We start from the raw sequence: 22,549 nt of genomic DNA on the forward strand, positions 1-22,549 counted from the left end.
CGTGCTCTGTGCGGGACACCGGGGTGCGATTCATTTTGACGGCGATTCAACATGGGCGAGTAAATGTTACCATAGCCCCGGGTTAACTCAAGCATGTGAGGGAAATTGGGGAGATGGCACACTGTGTGGGCCGTTGGATGTTGCCGGGAGTTGTCTAGTAGAGCGCAGGCCCTACTAATTGTGTCTGCGTAGCTTAATACGAGCATTAAATAATCTAGGACTCTCCCCTCCTGGAAATAATAGACAGGGTATATCCCTCGATATTTGTGAGGCTAGCCATGTAAAATATGCACATCTATCTATCACCTCTGTCTACATGGAGATGCAGTTTAAGAAAGTGACTAAAAAAACAAAAACATGAATCTTAAGAAATGGACAAAAGTTACAAAATTTTATCTAGGTGGCAAATAATTTTTGTCCGTCGACCGATAAGGTAATCTAAGATATTCTTCTAACTTGACTTGAGAGGTTTCCTCTTCTTTACCTCGTGCTTTAAGTTGTAGTTTTCGACGACAGCTGCATATTTTGTGAAGTGGTACATGAGCCAAATGTTTGTACATAAAAATAATATGGATGCTAACCAAACATACAGAATAATGTTCATTTTTCGAAATTCCAAAAAATAAGCAGAACAGAGCCAAATCGCCTAAGAAGTTGAAAGTAGGAGATTAATAAATGCAGAACAACAACAACAGCTGCAACAATAACAAAAACAACAACATACCTGGCTGACTAACCAAGCCACAATCATGGTCACACCTTTCTTCACTGGAAACTTTATATAAGGATATGCTAACGGAAGCAAGCTGATGTACCAAATAAAATACTAAAATGTTGACAAAGTATTTTTTATTATCTCAATAACGTAAAAATGCTGCATTTATAAAAAATACATTGTCATGAACGACCTGTATAATTTTTGATAGAGCTAGTGATACAAGTCTGTAGAAGTCAAAAGTTTCAAAAAATCTAGCATTTACAGGAGACCACAATGACTGAAGAAACCCTTAAACGTTTACACATATTTTTAAAGAAACTTGTTATAAGAAATCGACTACTAAGGTCTTATTTACCCAATAAAATTCAAGGAAATATTTTGGGAGCTTGACAATTATGCACTGCCTTGAAATGGCGGTTTTCACCCATGCACTGCATTTTTATATTCCTTGTTTGTTAGATACACACAAATTTCAACTACGAAAAATGACACTTGCAAGCTCTATATTTAATATTTAATATATTGGCTCTTCATACTTAAGAAATCACCTAAGGAAGTTGTGGTGCTAAAATTATATATATATTAAAGAAACTTAAATATCAAACTTAACTTACTTGTGAAGTACAGACTTTATTTAATGACACAAATGCAAAAGTCTGTAGAAAACAAGCTAATGGCAGCACATGGTAATAACGTATTCCAAACCAGAAAACAGCAATTAATTGTGGTATAAAAGCTAATCGATTCACAATATTAAGCCAAGGAGTATCTTGAAAAATTCTTAGGATGTAGAAAAACGGTGAAAAATTATGCTGAAAATCTTTTCTCTTTATGTGGAATAGATATGTGTTTTCAATAAATTCAAAACCATGCCTAAACAACAGAGAAAGTTTGTTAGTATACTATAGTCCATGTCAAAACAGATAATAAAGTCATTTAGAATTTCTTTTAAATTTGACGTATTGACGGAAACACTTAAACAAATTTTTTTTCAAATAATTAATTTCAATCCATGGATTTTCCAAGTTGTAAAATCCATGGTTAAAGGGAATTCTATTCTTTTTAGTTCTCAACAATAATTTGTAAACAGCTCTTTTTTAAAAAATTTGCAGACTTAAACTTTGATAAAGTGTGTACAAAATTAGTTTTTTACACAAAGAAATATTTTTTTCCCAAAACAAAGTTTCCATAAAAGTTTTATATGGTTGAAAGCTAAGCATGTTTTTAAAAAAGCACTAAAATTAACATACGACACACGAAACAAACAAATAAAACAGACAAGCAAACAAACAAACTTACTTAGTATACATTGCTGTTCCAATAACGCAAAATGTTAACAAGGAAATGACTCCAAAAGTAACGGTGTGTCTGTTTACAATACAACAAAAGAAATCTATGACTACCCTTTTAGTTGAATCAGTATTCAAAGTTCGCCCATATTGTCTACTGATATACAGTAATATTGGTAATGTGTAGATAACAGGATACAACTTAAAATGGACAGAACTTCCAAAACATACTGCAGCTAAAAGATTATTCTCTCTCATTATAAATAACAATGTCAGTAACACAAGAAATATCTGTAACGACTCTGCATTTCCTCGACTTGAAATTGTTATTGTGAAAGGATTGTACAACCAAAATATACTGATCAACATATTTGAAGAGCTTGTGCTACATGTCATTTTCTTTTCCAAAATATACTTTAGAACGAATGCAACAAAAATATCTACAGTACAAAACAGCCATTTACCAAATAATATATGTACATATATGTTTGGAGTAAGAATGTAGGCTAATAAAGGCGTGTACTTGTATGTGTCTTTTAAATATGGTGATTTTGCATTTGTGATATATTCTGCAGCTTCTGTAAAGACAGTATAATCTACATCTGTATACTTGACTTCCATTAGTTTATCGTGGTAAGTTCCATAACAAATGAATGCCAAACGTACAAGATATGCAATAACAAAATAATATGTCATTTTAAGCTGCCAGCAAACTAATGAACTTCTTTTGTTACCTATAAATAAAATGTGATAAAATTGTTGATTGGTTGAGATCTGTTAAAAGTGCTAATATAAATACCTTTTAAATTAGTACCATAATTGATAATAAAAAAAATTAAGTTTAACACGATAGAAAAAAAAAGATTATTTTAACGTTTTTGCTTACATCAGCAAAATTGTAAACCCATACATTTTTCCTAATCTTTTGCAAAAAGCACACAATCCTATACATTTTTTATCAGGGTTTTAAGCTCTTTACAATAAATACAACAGGTTAACAAATTTCTAATGCTTATGGGCTTATCAACTGAAGTAATAGTCTAATTTGTATAGCTTTTCCTGACCGAGGAAAAGTCTATACCATTAAAAAATAAATGTCGAAGGAATTGATACCACAGTTTACTGCTGTCTGCATCACAAAAATGCCATCTGGGAAATTTTTATTATCTATTATCTTGCTTCTGCACCTTAAGGGGTTCCCTCTTCTCCACAAGTGAAAGTTATTTAAAGAAACTTTGCATATTACCATCTACTGTGACACGAAGTTAAGGACACTATTCCTTATGGCAATTCATTCTTCAACATTGGACTTACTACATGCCAAACCAGACCTGTGCATCTAAAGCATGTGCGACAGAAGCGGCGTTGCAATTGGTTTGTATTTTATTATTTAGAGGTACAACTTCCTCCAGCCTCATTGTCGATAACATGCTGTCTAAAATCAAACTGGGGTGCTTACTTTTTTAAAGCCGTTTAATGTGTTTGTCTTCTAATTATTTTTGGAGTAGACAACAAGGTCATTCATGAAACTGAAGAGAAGACCCAGCCTGCGTTTTGTTTTGAACAAACTTCTGCGGACTTACTAGGAAACATATCTCCCTGGGAAAGGCTAGGAGGAGTCCCTCATTGAAGACTTGGATCAAGAAGGTTTTAAACCTCTTTACTTACATTTAGGTTAAACAAAAAAAGTATAATAGTTATAACTTCTGGAGGAATAAACTCTTTTTTATAAAAAAGGATTCAGAATATGTACCTACGCAAGATATCTGCCTAAATTTATTTTGTGCAACCTCACAAGGGCTTGGAACGAGGTTGTGTCCGTTTATATTTGAAGGGGAATTGGGGAACGACTTCATTTAGCACCGGGCTAAATGGTCCCGACACACGACGTACAACATAACTAGTACCCTTCATACTTTATCGATATTAAAAGTCCGACAGACGTTCAGTCATACTTCTCCAACCAAATGAAACCGCATTATCCGACATCCTCTCTATATAACAAATACATATTTTTTCTGTCAATAATCCATAACCAACGTAATATCGCATAATACTGCATAATACTGCATAATACCTTTATAATTCATAAAAAATACATAAATTTTCTGTCGATGGCCATACCAACGTAATATCGCATAATACTGCATAATACTGCATAATACCTTCATAATTCAAAAAAAATACATAAATTTTCTGTCGATGGCCATACCAACGTAATATCGCATAATACTGCATAATACCTTCATAATACTCTCTGTCGTTACATAAAAAATACATATTTTTTCTGTCGATGGCCATACCAACGTAATATCGCATAATACTGCATAATACTGCATAATACCTTCATAATTCATAAAAAATACATAAATTTTCTGTCGATGGCCATACCAACGTAATATCGCATAATACTGCATAATACCTTCATAATACTCTCTGTCGTTACATAAAAAATACATATTTTTTCTGTCGATGGCCATACCAACGTAATATCGCATAATACTGCATAATACTGCATAATACCTTCATAATACATAAAAAATACATAAATTTTCTGTCGATGGCCATACCAACGTAATATCGCATAATACTGCATAATACTGCATAATACCTTCATAATTCATAAAAAACACATAAATTTTCTGTCGATGGCCATACCAACGTAATATCGCATAATACTGCATAATACTGCATAATACCTTTATAATTCAAAAAAAGTACATAAATTTTCTGTCGATGGCCATAACAACGTAATATCGCATAATACTGCATAATACCTTCATAATTCATAAAAAACACATAAATTTTCTGTCGATGGCCATACCAACGTAATATCACATAATACTGCATAATACTGCATAATACCTTTATAATTCAAAAAAAGTACTTAAATTTTCTGTCGATGGCCATAACAACGTAATATCGCATAATACTGCATAATACCTTCATAATTCATAAAAAACACATAAATTTTCTGTCGATGGCCATACCAACGTAATATCGCATAATACTGCATAATACCTTCATAATACTCTCTGTCGTTACATAAAAAATACAAAAATTTTCTGTCGATGGCCATACCAACGTAATATCGCATAATACTGCATAATGCCTTCATAATACTCTCTATCGTTCCATAAAAAATACATATTTTTTCTGTCAATAATCCATAACCAACGTAATATCGCATAATACTGCATAATACTGCATAATACCTTTATAATTCAAAAAAAGTACATAAATTTTCTGTCGATGGCCATAACAACGTAATATCGCATAATACTGCATAATACCTTCATAATTCAAAAAAAGTACTTAAATTTTCTGTCGATGGCCATAACAACGTAATATCGCATAATACTGCATAATACCTTCATAATTCATAAAAAACACATAAATTTTCTGTCGATGGCCATACCAACGTAATATCGCATAATACTGCATAATACTGCATAATACCTTTATAATTCAAAAAAAGTACATAAATTTTCTGTCGATGGCCATAACAACGTAATATCGCATAATACTGCATAATACCTTCATAATTCATAAAAAACACATAAATTTTCTGTCGATGGCCATACCAACGTAATATCGCATAATACTGCATAATACTGCATAATACCTTTATAATTCAAAAAAGTACTTAAATTTTCTGTCGATGGCCATACCAACGTAATATCGCATAATACTGCATAATACTGCATAATACCTTCATAATTCATAAAAAACACATAAATTTTCTGTCGATGGCCATACCAACGTAATATCGTATAATACTGCATAATACTGCATAATACCTTTATAATTCAAAAAAAGTACTTAAATTTTCTGTCGATGGCCATAACAACGTAATATCGCATAATACTGCATAATACCTTCATAATTCATCAAAAACACATAAATTTTCTGTCGATGGCCATACCAACGTAATATCGCATAATACTGCATAATACTGCATAATACCTTCATAATTCATAAAAAGTACATAAATTTTCTGTCGATGGCCATACCAACGTAATATCGCATAATACTGCATAATACCTTCATAATAATGTCTGTCGCTTCATAAAAACTACATATTTTTTCTGTCGATGGCCATAACCAACGTAATATTCCAGAATATTTCGCATAACTGCCATTTACGGAAAGCTGTTTTTATAAAGTAGACAAAGTTTGAGGTTGGATACACATCCATACACAAACAGAAACGATATTTCGCTCAAATATCCTTTTGCAACAAGACATAATAACGGCCCTATTGCAGGCTAAACAAAGAGGCGTTTTTGTACAATATATTGAACAGGCGGTGGTGTTCTATGCCCACCGATAGCCAATAGAAAAGATATTTTGGACTAATACCCCCGCGAAATTACATATCACAAGTCCTAAAAAATGCAAATCTGAGGCAAGGCATTATACTATAAATTTACCGGGCTTTACTGTTATGTACTTATCCGTGCAGCAGTAGAAACAAGTGTCCTCCCTGAAAATGACGCATCAAAAGCGCTAAAGCAGGCCAATCAATCCAAAGACATTACGTGTGTTTTTTATTTCTTTTTTTCGGTGCAGTATTTCAATAGTATAGCTTGATTAGTTCTTAAACCAAATGAATTCTTAGATGCATAAAAATTTAAATGTTCCAATGATTTTTGTCCGACTGAAGAAGCTGCTGCCGTAGAGAAGCTATATCACATTAAAGTTTAGAGCCGTTTACGATGAAATTATTCCATTGTTTGTAGTTAAAATTTGACAGGTCATAACTTTTTACCGGCAAAGGCTCTTAGGCTGAAATTCTGTAGAAGGCATGTCAGTAATATAACGTATCATTAGGAAAAAGATGGAAGAATTCCAAATTAAAAGTCAAAACTTCTATTTACATGAAACAAAGATGTTCCAAAAAGGCATAAGTATAAAATTTATCTCATTTAAAGAGTCTCCGTAGATTTGATATTCCATTGAAGTTAGGATCAGAGTACAAAAGCTGAAAATAGTTCTAAATAATGTAATTATTATTGGCTATTGTTAAAAAATCATATGGTGAGTTAACAAGATCAACTTTATGAGCAACTGACCGAAAAACCAATAGACGTATGATATCGTTAGTCTTTTTATTAATAGCGGTATTTTGCCTGTTTGTCCGCGAAAAGCGCGTCCTGTTAATTAATCACGAAATTCTTATATCTGCACAAAATACCAAATGCGATATATATTTACCGACTTTGTTTTATTCTCCCGCGTGTAGCATTCAATTGCAACGCCTGATTTTTTTTGAAAAACCAATCCGAGATTTTGCAGCCACGACAAAGGGATGTGTAAAGCAGAGAGCAGTGTTATTACGGCCATTTTGAAAGTTGCGTAACGTTGACGTTGCTAAGTCTGTCCTTGTTTTTTTATATATTTTTACATTGCTTGGAAGCCTCGACTTTCGAATTACAAATCCCACATTAAAAAGAAGATACCATCTTGCAAAGTTGTGAAACATTTTATTGATGAATGCCCTAATGCCTCCGTGCAAAATATTGGGTTTATTATAGTTGATGTTGTGAACAATGGAGAGAATTTAACAAACAGGCAAATTGATAGTTTGCTATTAGATAAAGAAAAATTCTGGATAGGGACACTCGTCACACAACATCAGGGACTTAATGGTTCTCATGACTGGAATAGAACTAAAAGAACAGAAAAATGCAAGTTGTAGAAACCGTGTGTTAAGTTGATAGTAGGATGATGGTGATGGAAACCAGTTTTAAACCCTTGTGTATTTAATTGTATATAATTTATTTTTATCACTATATAAGATATTTTAATTGTTAATACTGTATTGTAAGCGATACTGAAGAAGTCAGTCGATGAACTGACGAAAATTTTAAATAATAAAATCTTTTTACTTAATTCTTGATGTAGTCATCTATCTTGTTGGTTATTCCTATAGCTACAATTTGTGTTCATATATATATATATATATATTTCAAAAATCGAATTTACTAAAACAACTGAATTTTATATGTATGGATTGCTTCTTAATACCGGTAAATTATCTCCGTAAATGTTTTTTCTAAAGACCGAATTTACTAAAAGAACTGAATATCATGGATTGCTTGTATGGATTGCTTCTTAATGCGGGTAAATTATCTCCCCAAACGTGTTTTTTTCAAAGACCGAATTTACTGAAACAATGTGTATGGATTGCTTTTAAATACGGGAAATTCATCCCTAAGCTTTTTTTGTGGTTAATCAAAACAAGCTGAACTATGGATTTGTTCCCTTTTGGCAGCTTTTTCCAATATGCAAAAAAATATTACAAACGTTTTACACTACGACACAAAATGAAAAATATTCAAAAGGAAGTCGAACGGAAAAATATTTTTAGGCCCTAATTTTTACTTGTCTATTGGACTTTAACTTTAAGATTGCAAAAGTTAAGGCCTGGTTGACAATTGTCTATCTATCAATAATTTTATATTTTAAATTTAACTGAACCACCATGAATTCGTCATGCTTGCTGTGAATCTAGGTTATCGCGACTTTGAGTTTCTTCACTAAAGATAAGATAAATAAAAATGGAACAAATCTTATTCGTTAATACGAAAGGGTTTCTTGAGATTGATAACAACGAACATTCGAGCATTTCTCTAACATGAAAACAGTTAATATGTTCGGACTAACCTTCACTTGTTGTAAAGATTCTTTGTTCTCTAATGCTTTCACCATCGTTTCTGTCGGCAATATCTTTTGTCTGTTCTCTATAAACCATAAAAAAAGCACAACATAGCAATTAAATTGTTATATCCAATTAATTATATTCTATCACGTTGATTTTTGGACTTTTTAACTGAAAGTAATAGTACGTGCAACCCACTACACAACATTACTTTTATATTTTTTTTCAAATTAAACCTCAAATCAAATTTCAAATCTCAAATCAAATTTAATAAAAACTTACCATTGGCTGCCTAACCCAGTATTTTCCTTTTGGCATTACAGCATTTATCTAAACAAAATTACTTAAATAGTTATGTGAATGTTTTACAAAGATTTTCCTAAAAAAAATAAGTTTCCTCAAATAATTATTTTTTAACATAAAAAATAAATGAATGATAAACATTTATCTTATATACATTATATATATATATATATATATATATATATATATATATATATATATATATATATATATATAACAGGCAAAGTGGATATGTTCATTTTCCTTTGATCTTACCGAAATTTTCTTTGAAGTAACTGAAAAATGCATGTCTAATATGTTAAATTTTCTGACGTTACGGTGCGACGTCAATAAGACTACTTTAACGTTAATATTCTATATTAAATAAATGAAGCCATTACAGTGCACTTAAAGCTTTGAGGCCAAATAACTTGAAAACGAGGTGGTGACGTCAGTGATTTTTTACCACGTAAGTAACTAGGGACCACCCGGGACCAATTTGGGTAAGTTTCCCAAGCCTGGGTCCCCGAATCCGTTTCGGAATGGAAAGGTTGAGGACGTCATCACAAAACCTTCAAACCCCAATATCTCTGCAACCGCCAAATAACTTGAAAACGAGGTGGTGACGTCAGTGATTTTTCACCACGTAAGTAACTAGGGACCACCCGGGACCAATTTGGGTAAGTTTCCCAAGCCTGGGTCCCCGAATCCGTTTCGGAATGGAAAGGTTGAGGACGTCATCACAAAACCTTCAAACCCCAATATCTCTGCAACCGTTTGTCAAAAGTCCATGTTCCTATACATTTTCTTGATCTGCATTTCAAGATCTATACGATGAATGCATCGGGTGTACGAATTAAGAAATTTTTTGGAACTTTTGGTAGGGACTTTGCTGACGTCAGAAAAATTTTTAAGCCCTTATATCTCCCTAAGCGTTTGTCAAAAACATACGATACCATACATTATTTTGGTCAACGTTTCAACCTCCACACCTTACAGACAACGAATGACTAATTTTAACCAATTTTCTTTTTGTATATGCACTGCTGACGTCGGCAAAAAATCTAAAGCAACCTATTTTTCCATTGTTCTTCTGCCTTAGTGGATTTTCACATGGGCTTTATCAACTAGTCTTGTATAAGTAATCAGCTAAATTTACACTGAAAACACGATTCTTATACAAGCTGGCACTTTTTTCTTCATACAACCCATCACTGCACCTAAATGAACAGGGTCACTTTAGAGAAGGATCATGCAATCATTACATGCAGTCTTTTATGAAGTTTTTTTCCAACAATTTTTTTACTTCTTTATCCACAGAGACTGTAAATACATTCTCAAACACACATAACTTACTCGTAACACACATTATATTGCCATTACAATCTATGGAAATCTATGTATAGTTAGTTAAAAAACCTTAATGACACTGATTTCTCTTGTGTATTTAGTGTTAGTTTATTTCTTTTAATGGTTATCACTTCTGTTGTCCATCTTCTCTTTAATAATAGCCGTATTCTGTATATTCAAAATGGTTGTGCGCGGCTTTTATCAGAAAATTTTGGGAAAACCCCGCAGAATCAGATTTTTACCAATGAAGGAAAGATAAAGCAATCTGAGCTACGGTCATTTTAAAAGCTGTGGCATTGACGGTTAATCTGTTTTTGTCTTCAAAAAGGTTTTCATTTTTGTTTTTTTACATATTTTTACATGTTAAGATAAATATATTCTCACGTTTTGTAGCTAAGTACAAATCTCAAACCCAAAAATTTCTTGATTTTTGGCTAGGAACGAAGATTTTTAAGGAGCATTCTACAATCAGCTAGCTAGCTAGCCTTAGTTATTACTATTCAGTTTAGTATAACAGCTTTATATCCTAGCCAGTATTATTTATTTTTATGTTAAAGTTGTGTTTACCTAGCTAGCTCCTTAGCTACTTCTGACCAAAAAGTGAAAGTAGCCAAATGCAGTTTGGCTGCAACACAATTCTTAATTCTTATGCTAAATGAAGTTAGGCAGATACCACTTTTATTACTGTTATGAAAACTTATGGTGCAAAATAAAATTGCTGAGTATTTTTTTAACTGAACATGATAACAACAGCGGTTTCCTGGACTTTTTTTAACCGAATTTGCGATGAAGTTCTTTTGAAAAATAGTGTTACGCCTATACTCATGTGTGACATGGTAAATTGGTATTACATCTGTATGGATGTGTCACATTATTTACCCGTACTAAATGGTCAGCTAACACTCACCGGGAACATTATCCGAAAAATAAAAAAGGTTTGCCAGAAAGTTTTTGCTATGACGGGGTAACAACAAATTGTAATCTGTGTTTTTATTTCAGCTTAAGTTGTGGAAAGTTATTTGATAAAAAACATATTACACTGGACACACCATAAAGTTGTGTGCACTTCATTTGATTTACTACATACTACATAACTTTACTAAAGCGCTTTACCTGAATATGTGGCGCAGTTGACGGCTCTTATTAATCACTCATCCGGGTGTTCAACGGCGGGTAACAGTTACCTAGCCTTTTTACAGAGTGTATTCTGTGTTCTGTAAACCAAAGATGCAATGTAGTTTTTTTGAAAAGCGTATTAAGCCTAAAAGCATGTGTGATACAGTTTAGCCAGCTACAACAAAATTCTTAATTAGTAATTCTTATGCCAAAAGCAGGTAGCTACACCAGACTTATTCCGCAAAATAAAATTGCTGAGCGATTTTTTTAGCTGGACGGGCTGTTTTCTGTGTTTTCACCTAATTGGACGAAAACTTTGTCGGACAAAACTTTTGTCCGACAAAATTTTTCGGACACCTGAAGTTTTCGTCATTTTAGTCCGCGAAAAATTTTGTTCGACGAAAATTTTGTTTATTTTGGATTTTTGTTATTTCTTATTAAAACAAAGTTTGTACAATAAAAAGTTTTCAAATCAAGTGGCAATTCAGTTGAAACGAGGCATTGATCCTGCGGATGTGAAGATTTCCTCAAAGTTGTTAGATTTAAAACCAGTCCACGCTTCCTGAATCGTTCAACTTTACCACTATTTAAGCAACGAAGCAGAAATTATCATCAACGGGTTCGATGCATCTTAATTACAAAAGCTGTTAAAAACGCACAATCTGTTGTGGACATGTTAAAAATCCGGTTACAAGCATTTAAATTCTGTAAGAAGTGAAGGAATGCTTCTGCTGTCCTTCTTCTCTTCTCTTTAATAATAGCCGTATTTTGTCTGTCTGTCCGCGAAAACCGCGTCCTGTTACAGAAACACGAAACACGAAATGCGATATATAAGGGACGGGCGACCCCGTGGATTTTTCCACGGGTTAACGGCTAGTTAATAATAGCCGTCGTCTGTCTGTCTGCCATTAAAGACGCTTCCTGTTACGAAAACATGAAATGCGATATATAAAGGACAGGCGACCCCATGGATTCTTCCACGGGTTAACGACTAGTTTGTAATAATTGCCGAGTTGTTTGGTTTTAAAAGGAATCGTAGAATCGTCCTTTTTCACTGGTGCATGACCGCTCTCCACCACGAGCCTATATCCCACTGACTCAGCCCCTGGCAAACTGTATGGTACTGTCAAAGTACACAAGCTTAAAACAGACGACGTTGCCGATTTACCTCTCAGACCAATCATCTCAAAGGTTGGAACGGCATCATACGAATCATCATTATTATAAAAATCGCTGAATGTTTTAAGGGGGCTGGCAGCACATTTTAAAAAGTCCAAATATGATGGAAATCTTTTAAAAAGTGCCAGCGCCCCTAAAATTCTTAGTGTTTTTATCATATTTTGTAAAAAGAAAACGGAACTGAGTTATCCCTATTGTGAGAACCAAACTTAACTTTGGAATAATAATGGTTTGAACTAATGTTTAAAATATGTAAACACTATAAAAAATATTTCAAAAGAAATAATATATGTTTTCCTTGTTTTAATTTCTTTCGTGTTAATTTCGTAGTCGTTAATTTTGTTCCTTTGGTAATTTCTCTGATAAGGTATGTCATTCTTGATTTTAATTCGGAACGTACCGACTTCTAAATTTAATGAATAGAAAAAGTTTTGAACGATCGTAACTTAACGGATAAACATCGTTTGCCGAGTTATTATTTTAAACAACCCCAAACCACCCTGTCTGCCTGCGTTAAATTTAAAAGTAATATTAAAACAAAACAAACCATATTTTTAATGTTTTTCTTTTTCTTTTTCCACTTTAAATTATGAAGAACGTTGTGAACTGTTATTTATAGCAGTACATTGTCTTCGTCGGCAGAGTTTGTTGCCTGTGGCAAAGCGGCTAGCGCTTACTTGACGGCTAAACAAGAGCATAATGCAGCTAATAAAGGAACTTGATCAAGCCCTCGTTACACAGGCGAGGGCGATATCTGTTGTTAATGTTTTTGCAAACTTGACTTGAAAGTTGTATTTCAAAGCAAGTTATTATTTGTTTACCCTGAGACCATATTTCATAGTGATAAAATCTTTTAAGCATTATTTTCAACGAATTGTGAAAACGTGTGGCTAATTTTGATGGAATATACTGATGCATAAGATAACTTTTAACTCAATTTAGCCGGCAAGTTACATCAATACAATTTCAATGCTTCCCTAAAAACATTTCGAAAGTTAGCTTAATTACTTTTGGTACAAACATTTTTTCTAAACTTTTTTGTCTTCCAGTTACCAACTTTTTTACTCACAGCAAAAAAGAAACAGGAGAAACTAAGGAAAAAAGAAAACCGTGTCCTTTATGGTATATCTTTTCTTTCATTAACACTTTTTGCTTTTAGCGCGCAATCAACTTGCCCGCGCTTCTCTAGAAATTGCTTGAGGAAATCAAAGATGTTTAAAATGCATTTTAGAGGTGATGACTAAAATGAACAATATTAAACTGACAGATCTTTTTTACTTTAAAATCTTCGACCAAAGATGGAACATGGGGTTGGCTATTTTTTACGCATACTTAAATGTCAAATGGGTATTGCTTGCGCTCAGCTCGCTAGTTTCAGGGGCGGCGCCACTAGGGGGCTGGGGGTTCAGCCCTCCCTCTTTGAAAGAGAAAAATAACAGAGCTTTTCTGAAGTCCAAGGTGTGGCCGTTTTACGTTGGCTTCCGTTGCGTTGGCTTGATGTAAGTAAAAAAGCTTGTATGATCTGCTGTTTTCTTTCTTTTTATAAATAACATAACAAAAGAAAACAATATTTACAATTATTTTCTCTAAAGATACGATGCGCATGGACATAATCGAACAAAAAGATGTCACACCCTTACCAAAATAAAGATATTTGTCAGGGCTAAAAAAATTCTCACAACAATTAATTTTTTGTCAGAAGGTTTGATTCCACTTCAAAAACGTTATGAGCATTTCCTTATTCTTTCTGTTTGAGAATGCGCGGGAAAGCAAATCTTGAAAGATGATGTCCGGTTCATTTTATCACAATGTCTAATGTAGAAACTTTACACAGCATAATAACTTGAATAATAAAGGACACTGAAAAAAGAAATTAATTTTAAACAAAAGATTTTAAAACTTCGTAAAACCATCTCGTACAATAAAATATATCGTAAAATTCCTAGAGTAGACATCTGCTAACGTATTTTCCAACTGCACAAAAGGCCACTCCACTAACACTTTCGCGCATTCTTTAAATTTTTCGAACTTTCTTTTTCCAAATCTTGAGACCATGAGTAATAAATACAAGAAATTGCGGAGAAAATCAAAACTGACTTGAAGTATAAGAACTTTAATTAAACTTTCTCATAAAATTTGTCCACTTCTGACACTGGCTAATTTCCAAGGTGAATTTCCATTTAAAAGCGAAAGCGGATCGGAACGGACAACATTAGCGCGCTAATAGCTAAAATTAAATATAACCCTAAACCAACGTAGACATCATAAGACGCGATGGTTAACTTGGGCTTCAACTTGTCCAAATCTAAACAGGGAAAAAAGAAACAATTTACATATCGGCCTTGCAGCATATTGCGAAAATATTGCAGCATATTATTGCCACAATATAGTTACATATAATAGATATTGATACAGTGTGAATTTATGGTAAGTCGTCCACGTATTACTTCCTGAAAATGAAGGAAATATAGTATTCAACATGCGTTAGACCTATGTACGTTCCCAAGCCTTGTAGAGATAATAATGTGCTATTCTCCATAAAGCACATTGTAGTGAGACTTATCAATGTCTGTTGTCGAGTGTAGCAAGCCCTTTCTTTCCTTGTAATACAATGTAGCAAAGCGTAATTTTTCGTAGCGATGTGTAGCAGTACGTTATTTTCTGTAGCAGGCCGTAGTAGAACGTATTTCTTTGTAGTAGAGCGTAGTAGCCTGTAGTAGCATCTGTAGTAGCCTGTAGTAGCTTGTAGTAGAGTGTAGTAGCGTGTAGTAGAGCGTAGTAGAATGTATTTCTCTGTAGTAAAGCGTATTTCTCTGTAGTAGAGTGTAGTAGCGTGTAGTAGAGCGTAGTAGAGCGTAGTAGAGCGTATTTCTCTGTAGTAAAGCGTATTTCTCTGTAGTAGAGTGAAGTAGCGTGTAGTAGAGCGTAGTAGAATGTATTTCTCTGTAGTAAAGCGTATTTCTCTGTAGTAGAGTGTAGTAGCGTGTAGTAGAGCGTAGTAGAGCGTATTTCTCTGTAGTAGAGCGTATTTCTCTGTAGTAAAGCGTATTTCTCTGTAGTAGAGTGAAGTAGCGTGTAGTAGAGCGTAGTAGAATGTATTTCTCTGTAGTAAAGCGTATTTCTCTGTAGTAGAGTGTAGTAGCGTGTAGTAGAGCGTAGTAGAGCGTATTTCTCTGTAGTAGAGTGTAGTAGCCTGTAGTAGCTTGTAGTAGACTGTTGTAGCCTGTAGTAGAGCGTAGTAGAATGTATTTCTCTGTAGTAAAGCGTATTTCTCTGTAGCAGAGTGTAGTAGCCTGTAGTAGCTTGTAGTAGAGTGTAGTAGCCTGTTAAGAAGCGCAGGGGCTTACAGCAGTTAAGCTTCATACAAATAGTTTCAAAAAATATTCTAACTTTTCAGTTAAATTGAACTGGGGAAAACGGTGACTACCATCGCCATGATGGTCTCGCACTATATACAAACGAAAAATTATCTGGACATCTTCCCACAAAACGATTCTTATCAGTACATCAATTGTAGTTGGTAGATAAACAAGCCATGATGGCCGATTCGCCAGTGGTCATCATAATATCAGAGACAAAGAAACAAATTTAGCAGACACGCCTAAATATTCATTCTCAATTTCACATCTTGTGTTTTACTGTGCTTACCCAACGAGACATGATCAGTTTGTTTGAGTCTAACAGAATACATCACAAGCAATGTATGTTCCAAATACCAGTAGTGAAGGCGAGTGATCAGTATTACGTAAGAGATACGGTTGTTTCCGTAAATTAGACCCTTGATAAAAATTTAGAAAAAAGCTCCTGTTTCTAGAAGCAATCCATACATCTCAGATTCAGTTGTTTCGGTGGATTGGGCCATTGTTAAGCATTCAGGAAAAAACTCCTATTTCTAGAAGCAATCCATATATCACAGATGCGGTTATTTCGGTAAATTGAGCCATTGATAAACATTCAGGAAAAAGATCCTGTTTCTAGAAGCAATCCGTACATAATAGAATTACTTGTTTCGGTGAGCTAGGCCATTGATAAAAATTCAGGAAAATGGTCATGTTTCTAGAAGCAATCTATACATAACAGGTTCAGTTGTTTTGGTGAATTGGGCCTTTCATAACCTTTTAGATAATACTTTTTGACATTCAATTTTGGCCGGAATATAAAATTTCAGAACAAAAGTTACCGAATTTGGCGCTTGTCTATGATAATATCAGTTAAACGCTCCATGTTTCTCTTGTTTCGTTCAATTTTGACAATATAAAACGAAATTTTAGACCAAAAATCACCGAAGTCGGCACTTGTCTATGCCATTATCAATTAAGCGCTCCATGTTTCTCTCGTTTCGCTTAATTTTGGCCGGAAAATGAAATGTGTCTAAGGTATTGTCACATATACGAACTCTACTTGTCTTGTTTCGATGAATTAAGACCTGAATACTTTTGTATATGCCGATTATCTCTTGGTTGAAAGAAACCTTTTTTTGTTTCACAACATTAAAACTTGTTAACGTATACCGGAACAAAGTTTCGGCAAATATGTATCACGCCGTCTTCGCTAAGGATTAATCTGTTATGCTTTCGAATATAGAAGAATCCGTTTTTTGTCAAACAATTGTTAATATATATTGAACGATTGTAGTTTATAGTTGTAGAGTCTTGATGAAATCTAGTAGTGTTTGTGTATTTCACAGACTAAAAGCTACTTTCTAAAAATATGCTCATGCACTACGAAAGTCAAAACAATTAGCATCCGTGGCATCACAGAATGTTTCACAAGAAGATTGCTACTTCTTTATGAATTGCTTTTTGTTAATATAGGAAGTTTTTTTATGATTACTTCAAAAATAATATGATCAAGCTTGTGGTCATCCTTTTTAATATATTACATAGGGAATGATATTTTGAGACATTCACTTTTCGCCCATTGTGATTGATTTTAATTTATTTCCACAAATGAATATGTATAATACAGTGTCACGTATGAGGTGTGCTAGTTTTACGTATATTATACGTCTTGTATTATTCTAAGAAGCAATTAACTACTTGTTAAAAAGGAAAAATATATATTCTACAAATAGTTGAAATATAGTATAGAGCTAATAGTTTTTCTCTTCTTGATTAAAGTAGAATGAAAAGTCCTTGCAGGCTAAAAGATTTCGGAACAAATTCAATTTATTTCATTCCCTTTATAGTTCAGAAACATACTTTAATGACTTGACACAAGTTGATAATATAAATTGACTAGTCGTTGATTAGTCGCCCGTCCTTTATATTTACCTGTCGCAGCAAAGTGGATAAAAACATATCGCATTTGATATTCGTGTTTCCGCAACATCATTTTCTAACTCAGCGGGGGGTCCGCGCAGAGACAGACAGACGACGGCTATTATTATAGAGACTAGTCGTTAGCCCGTGGAAAAATCCACGGGGTCGTCCGTCCTTCAAATTAACCCGTTGCAACAAAGTGGACAGAAATATATCGCATTTGGTTTTGATGCGCATTTTAAAAATTCGTGTTTCCGTTACGGGACACGGCTTTCGCGGACACACAGACAGACAGACGACGGCTATTATTAAAGAGATTACAAACAATAGAACATACTGTGTGAAATGAGTAAGAAGGATAAGAAGGAAAACGAAGGAGGAAAAAGCCCGTTTAAACAAGATTTCGGATACGATACGAAATCTTAAAAAAATATGTAATCCCGGAAAAGAGCTATGGTAGTTCAAATAATAAATACAGACGATAAGAGCTACATTATTCCGGGTCACTGTCTGAGCCGGACAGGGAAAAATCGCTTTCACTGTCACTTTTTTGTCAAATCATCTTCATTATCTATAGCAGATATGTTTTGATCAATGGCAATAACACCAGCAATTCCTGACACCCTTCCAACAGTTGCCTTTCCGCGAAGTCCATGCCTTCCTTCAGGATTAACCTTTTCGCCATTGGTAAGCACTGAAATATAAAAAAATGTCATAGAAAAGCATTTGAGAAACCATATCTAATCCTAAGTCTTAAAACTGCAAGAGCTGTTGTTAAGATAAGATAAGAGAAGCACACAATAAAGAAGAATCCTGAACATTTGACAAAACCAAAAAAAAATAAATATAAATATAAACTAGCACAATTAGGCAAAAGAAGCATTCAGCATACCTCATTCGCATAAAAGTTGAAGCTATTGACATCTATCTCATTTTCCAATTATACTGTAAAAAAGCCAGTAGCTAGACATTTCTTTTTTGAGTATGCTGACTTCTTCTTCACATCTTTTCAACAACTGATTTTCGTTGTCGCCACTATTTTTTAAACCCTACAGTACCTCAACCCGAATGTTTTCACAATGAGTGTAAAATCATGATATATGAAGTGTCAAGAAATGTAACAACAATTCTACTTACCATCAATCTCTGTATTTTCCATCCATGGGAAATCAAAATCACTGTCTTCGCCAGACTTCTCCTCAACACGAGGTACACCAATGTCCCCGCAATGGTGTTATAACATTTCATGAAGTCTTTATCAACGTCTCCACAGATTTACATACTATGTAATTCAATCCTCCTTTTATTATCTGCCTTCTTTGTTTCTTGTTTGTCCTTATATGCATTGCTTCTGCCCATGAAATAAGGTGTCGTTGTCCTTTTCTCTTGCTGTTGTTATTTTCAAGTTTTTCACGGAGCAACTTTTCCATTTTGCTAGCAGGATAATTCTTTGTTGAGATCCACTCTAGATCTTTTGCATGAAACAAGAAGATATATTCAGATGATAGAATATATCTTACCTACTTTAATCATAGAAACTTTGCAAGATTGAATTGAATTGAAGAAAACGTTCGAAAAGTGAATTTAAATTTCATGAAATAGATTTTCGCAGTTTATTGTTTTTCACTTTCATATTAGAATCTTGATTACCTGTAAATAAACATTACCTACGTCCCCTAAACGACTATCGTGCAGAGAAACGCACAGTTCTGTGAAAAAACGAGTCTGTCTAGCCACAAATTTAGCCAGGAGACCCAGCGTTTTCCCTTCAAACCGCCTTTATGATCAATTTTTTCTTTCTCTATCAAAGAAAGCTTAAATAACTAGGCTAGTCATAAAGTATGATATGAAATGTTATGGATGGTTGAGCTGGCTATCCTGGCTACAGACTCAGCCTAGTGTAAGTGGCGGCTTCTCAAGTTTGTAGATGCCTGATGATGACGTTAATAAATAAATCTTAGTGTTATATTTCCTTGTTTGAAACAGGGAAGAGGATGGGAACAAGGATGCAGTAGTCCGTAAACCGCGGAACGCCCTGCAGTGCAGCGGATAGACGCAGCAGTGATGCGCTCCGTCCTGACATAGTCACCAGGTCTCTATATTATATGGATTCTCGGATCTCCCGAAAAAATCATCAATATATCCATTTTTCATACATATGGTCAATATATCAATATTTAGAAGCCCGTTCATTCCAGTGCATATGGACATAATATCAATTCTACATTATCGATATATTGTCCGTTTTTTATAGTGAGTATGTTGTAAAAACAAAGCCCTTAGAAGTCAAAAATGTCTTAAGGAGAACATTTTAAACCTTGTCAAAACCCAACAACTTTACTATTCAAATCTGGCTGTTTAAATCTTCGTTGTCGAACCATTAAAAAGCAATGTAAAGAGCCTTAACTTTTGATTAATCACGGTAGAAAAATTCGAAGAGCTTAAATTTCTGATTTGTTTCCATTTTAAAAAAGCAGCAAAAGATAAATAAGAATCTCCTCCATATCGTTACTTATCGGTACTGGCTTGGATAGAACTTGATGATGTGGTTACAAAAGACTGGGTAACAAAGCGTACGGCGGTTCTTATGATCAATGGCAATTAAAAATAATTAAAATACCGGAGATTAATGTAGCTTATTCTATTACACCGCAATTTTGCACACAAAAAGATAGAATAAGTGTATTACTGAATGAATCACAAATTTTGAATTGATTTGGATTATTGTTTGTTGCAGTATGAAACTAATTACTGCACACCATGTTGTTCTTTAATTTGAACTACCACCTTTTAAAGATGGATTGGATTCGAACCAATAACTTTCATAGTCTTGCAACAATAGACTTAATTTACTTGGAATTCACAAAATTCAATGTCACTTCAAATAAAAACACATCATAAAGCTTGTTGTTACAAAATTAATTGTGAGTTAAAAACCGTAGCTAAGTATTACAGGTTTGTTGAAACTGTTGTCTCCTTGAATTAACAAACTTTAGACTTTCGCCAAATTTTTTTCTAAAGTAAAGGGTGTAGCCACCTATCTGAAAACTTTGTTTTAGCCAACTGGTTTTCGGCTATTTTCGCTTTTTAGCCAGACTTTTTTAAAAATTCACGTTAATTTAATGTCCCTTATTAAAGTGTAACGTAAATATCCAGGACGTTTAAAAAACTACTAGTTGTATTTTTCTGACATCGCAACAGCGATTATAGCCAGGGACGAGGTTGTATTATTATAACCTCGCTACGGACGACGTTGTACTTATATAACATAACACAAGTTCAGCTGGGAAGAGGCCAGGGAAGGGCTGCAGAAAGTTAGTATGTATCACCATGCTCGGCAGCATGGCTGCATGTATTAATGTAACTGTGTCTCTTTTATTACTTGCAGAGTAATTAATTACCCAATGGGTTATGGCATATGCTCGTCATTCATAAAACAACGCATCCATCCATACCGTACCGTACGCATTTAATTTTTGCAACGTGAAATTCATCGTTAAACAAATTTTGAAATTCTGGTTAAATACTAAGAATTAAAACGCAAAGGCCTACTAAATATCTCGATTAACATTTAAGGTCTTTTTTTATCACATGAAATGTGTACAAGTGTTCTAAATTTTAACGAGTTTGTTCGGAAACAAAAAAGCAAGGGGAAACTTTATTCTAGTCAGTACACAAGCAAGCGAATTGAATTAAGTAATTGGGAAAGATGTCCTATTAGGGTAAATATTTAGGCAATTAGCCTGGCACATCCACACCTACACATACAATACTGAAAACAAAATTTAGGAAACCATTCCCGCAATATATACAATATTGAATGTTTTGTGAAGCTAAACAAGGCAAATCTTATTCTGATTAAAAAACAATTAGACAAGTAGCGAAACCTATCAATTCATCATTAAAAAAGTATTTTGGGGAATAATCTTACGCAATATAAAAAAAAGAACAGAATAAAAAACGGTCCAACGATCACTTTTTTCTACTCACAAATCGAAAGGGCGAGTAGCACGCGCGTGCGTATATCATTGCATGTGCATACATCAAAGATTTTGTTAAAGCTCTCTCGAACCTTGTAGGAAGAAGCTCGTACCAAATGAAATGTTCAATGTTCTAGCAAGCGAATAAAAAAGCCTTTCTTCTACTTTGTAAACAGGCAAGGGAGCAAAAGATCCTGACATACAACTTAAAAGATATCTGATAAAAACGCTATCGCGAAAGGTGAAGTATTAAATCTCTTGGTCGGCCAATTCGAGAAAAGACTTTATTCCACTCAGAAAACAGGCACGGGAGTGTTAGACCTATCCATACATCATTTGAAATGAGAATTTTGGAAGTTGCCTTTCACGCTGAATATAATGTTAGATATCCATCCATACACTACTAAAAAGGAGATTTAGCTAGTAAGCGAATCAAAAGCGAAACTTTATTCTACACCACAAAGAAGCAATCAAGAAAAAGACCCTACCATATATGTCTAAAAACACTTCATTCCACTCCGATAACAATCACGCGCGATAATATCAGATGTCCTAGCATGTAAATTCACGGGAAGACTTTATTCCACTCAGTAAGAAGCAGGAACAAGGGGGACCGATCCATACCACCATACATAATTAATAGGATATTTTGCAAAATACCTTCAGGCGGAAAAACATACAGCATGTCCTAGCAGACCTGTGTATACAAA

General features: G+C 34.0%; 1 protein-coding gene and 1 long non-coding RNA gene across 5 annotated transcripts; both read right to left on the reverse strand.

Moving 5' to 3' along the window:
* Positions 1 to 342: 342 nt before the first annotated feature.
* On the reverse strand, positions 343 to 3,878 carry LOC130630444 (GPI mannosyltransferase 1-like). Of its 4 annotated transcripts, none has more exons than XM_057443935.1 (5): positions 3,761 to 3,878; positions 2,018 to 2,741; positions 1,333 to 1,591; positions 725 to 826; positions 343 to 646 (listed from the first exon to the last, which is right to left on the reverse strand). In XM_057443935.1, exons 1-5 carry the CDS (start codon positions 3,861 to 3,863, stop codon positions 452 to 454), a joined length of 1,383 nt encoding a protein of 460 aa, XP_057299918.1. In that variant the 5' UTR covers positions 3,864 to 3,878; the 3' UTR covers positions 343 to 451. The 4 variants fall into 4 exon arrangements, with proteins under 4 accessions (XP_057299918.1, XP_057299921.1, XP_057299919.1 ...); XM_057443938.1 differs by having other exon boundaries at positions 3,765 to 3,805; XM_057443936.1 differs by having other exon boundaries at positions 3,467 to 3,782.
* A 3,310-nt stretch (positions 3,879 to 7,188) lies between these two features.
* On the reverse strand, positions 7,189 to 10,572 carry LOC130630448 (uncharacterized). Its single transcript, XR_008982075.1, has 2 exons — positions 10,219 to 10,572; positions 7,189 to 9,001 (listed from the first exon to the last, which is right to left on the reverse strand). It is a non-coding gene; the product is annotated as an uncharacterized LOC130630448 (long non-coding RNA).
* Positions 10,573 to 22,549: the final 11,977 nt, after the last annotated feature.

The sequence above is a fragment of the Hydractinia symbiolongicarpus genome, chromosome 2 (genome assembly GCF_029227915.1).
Source record: "Hydractinia symbiolongicarpus strain clone_291-10 chromosome 2, HSymV2.1, whole genome shotgun sequence".
In the NCBI taxonomy this organism is placed as follows: Eukaryota; Metazoa; Cnidaria; class Hydrozoa; order Anthoathecata; family Hydractiniidae; genus Hydractinia; species Hydractinia symbiolongicarpus.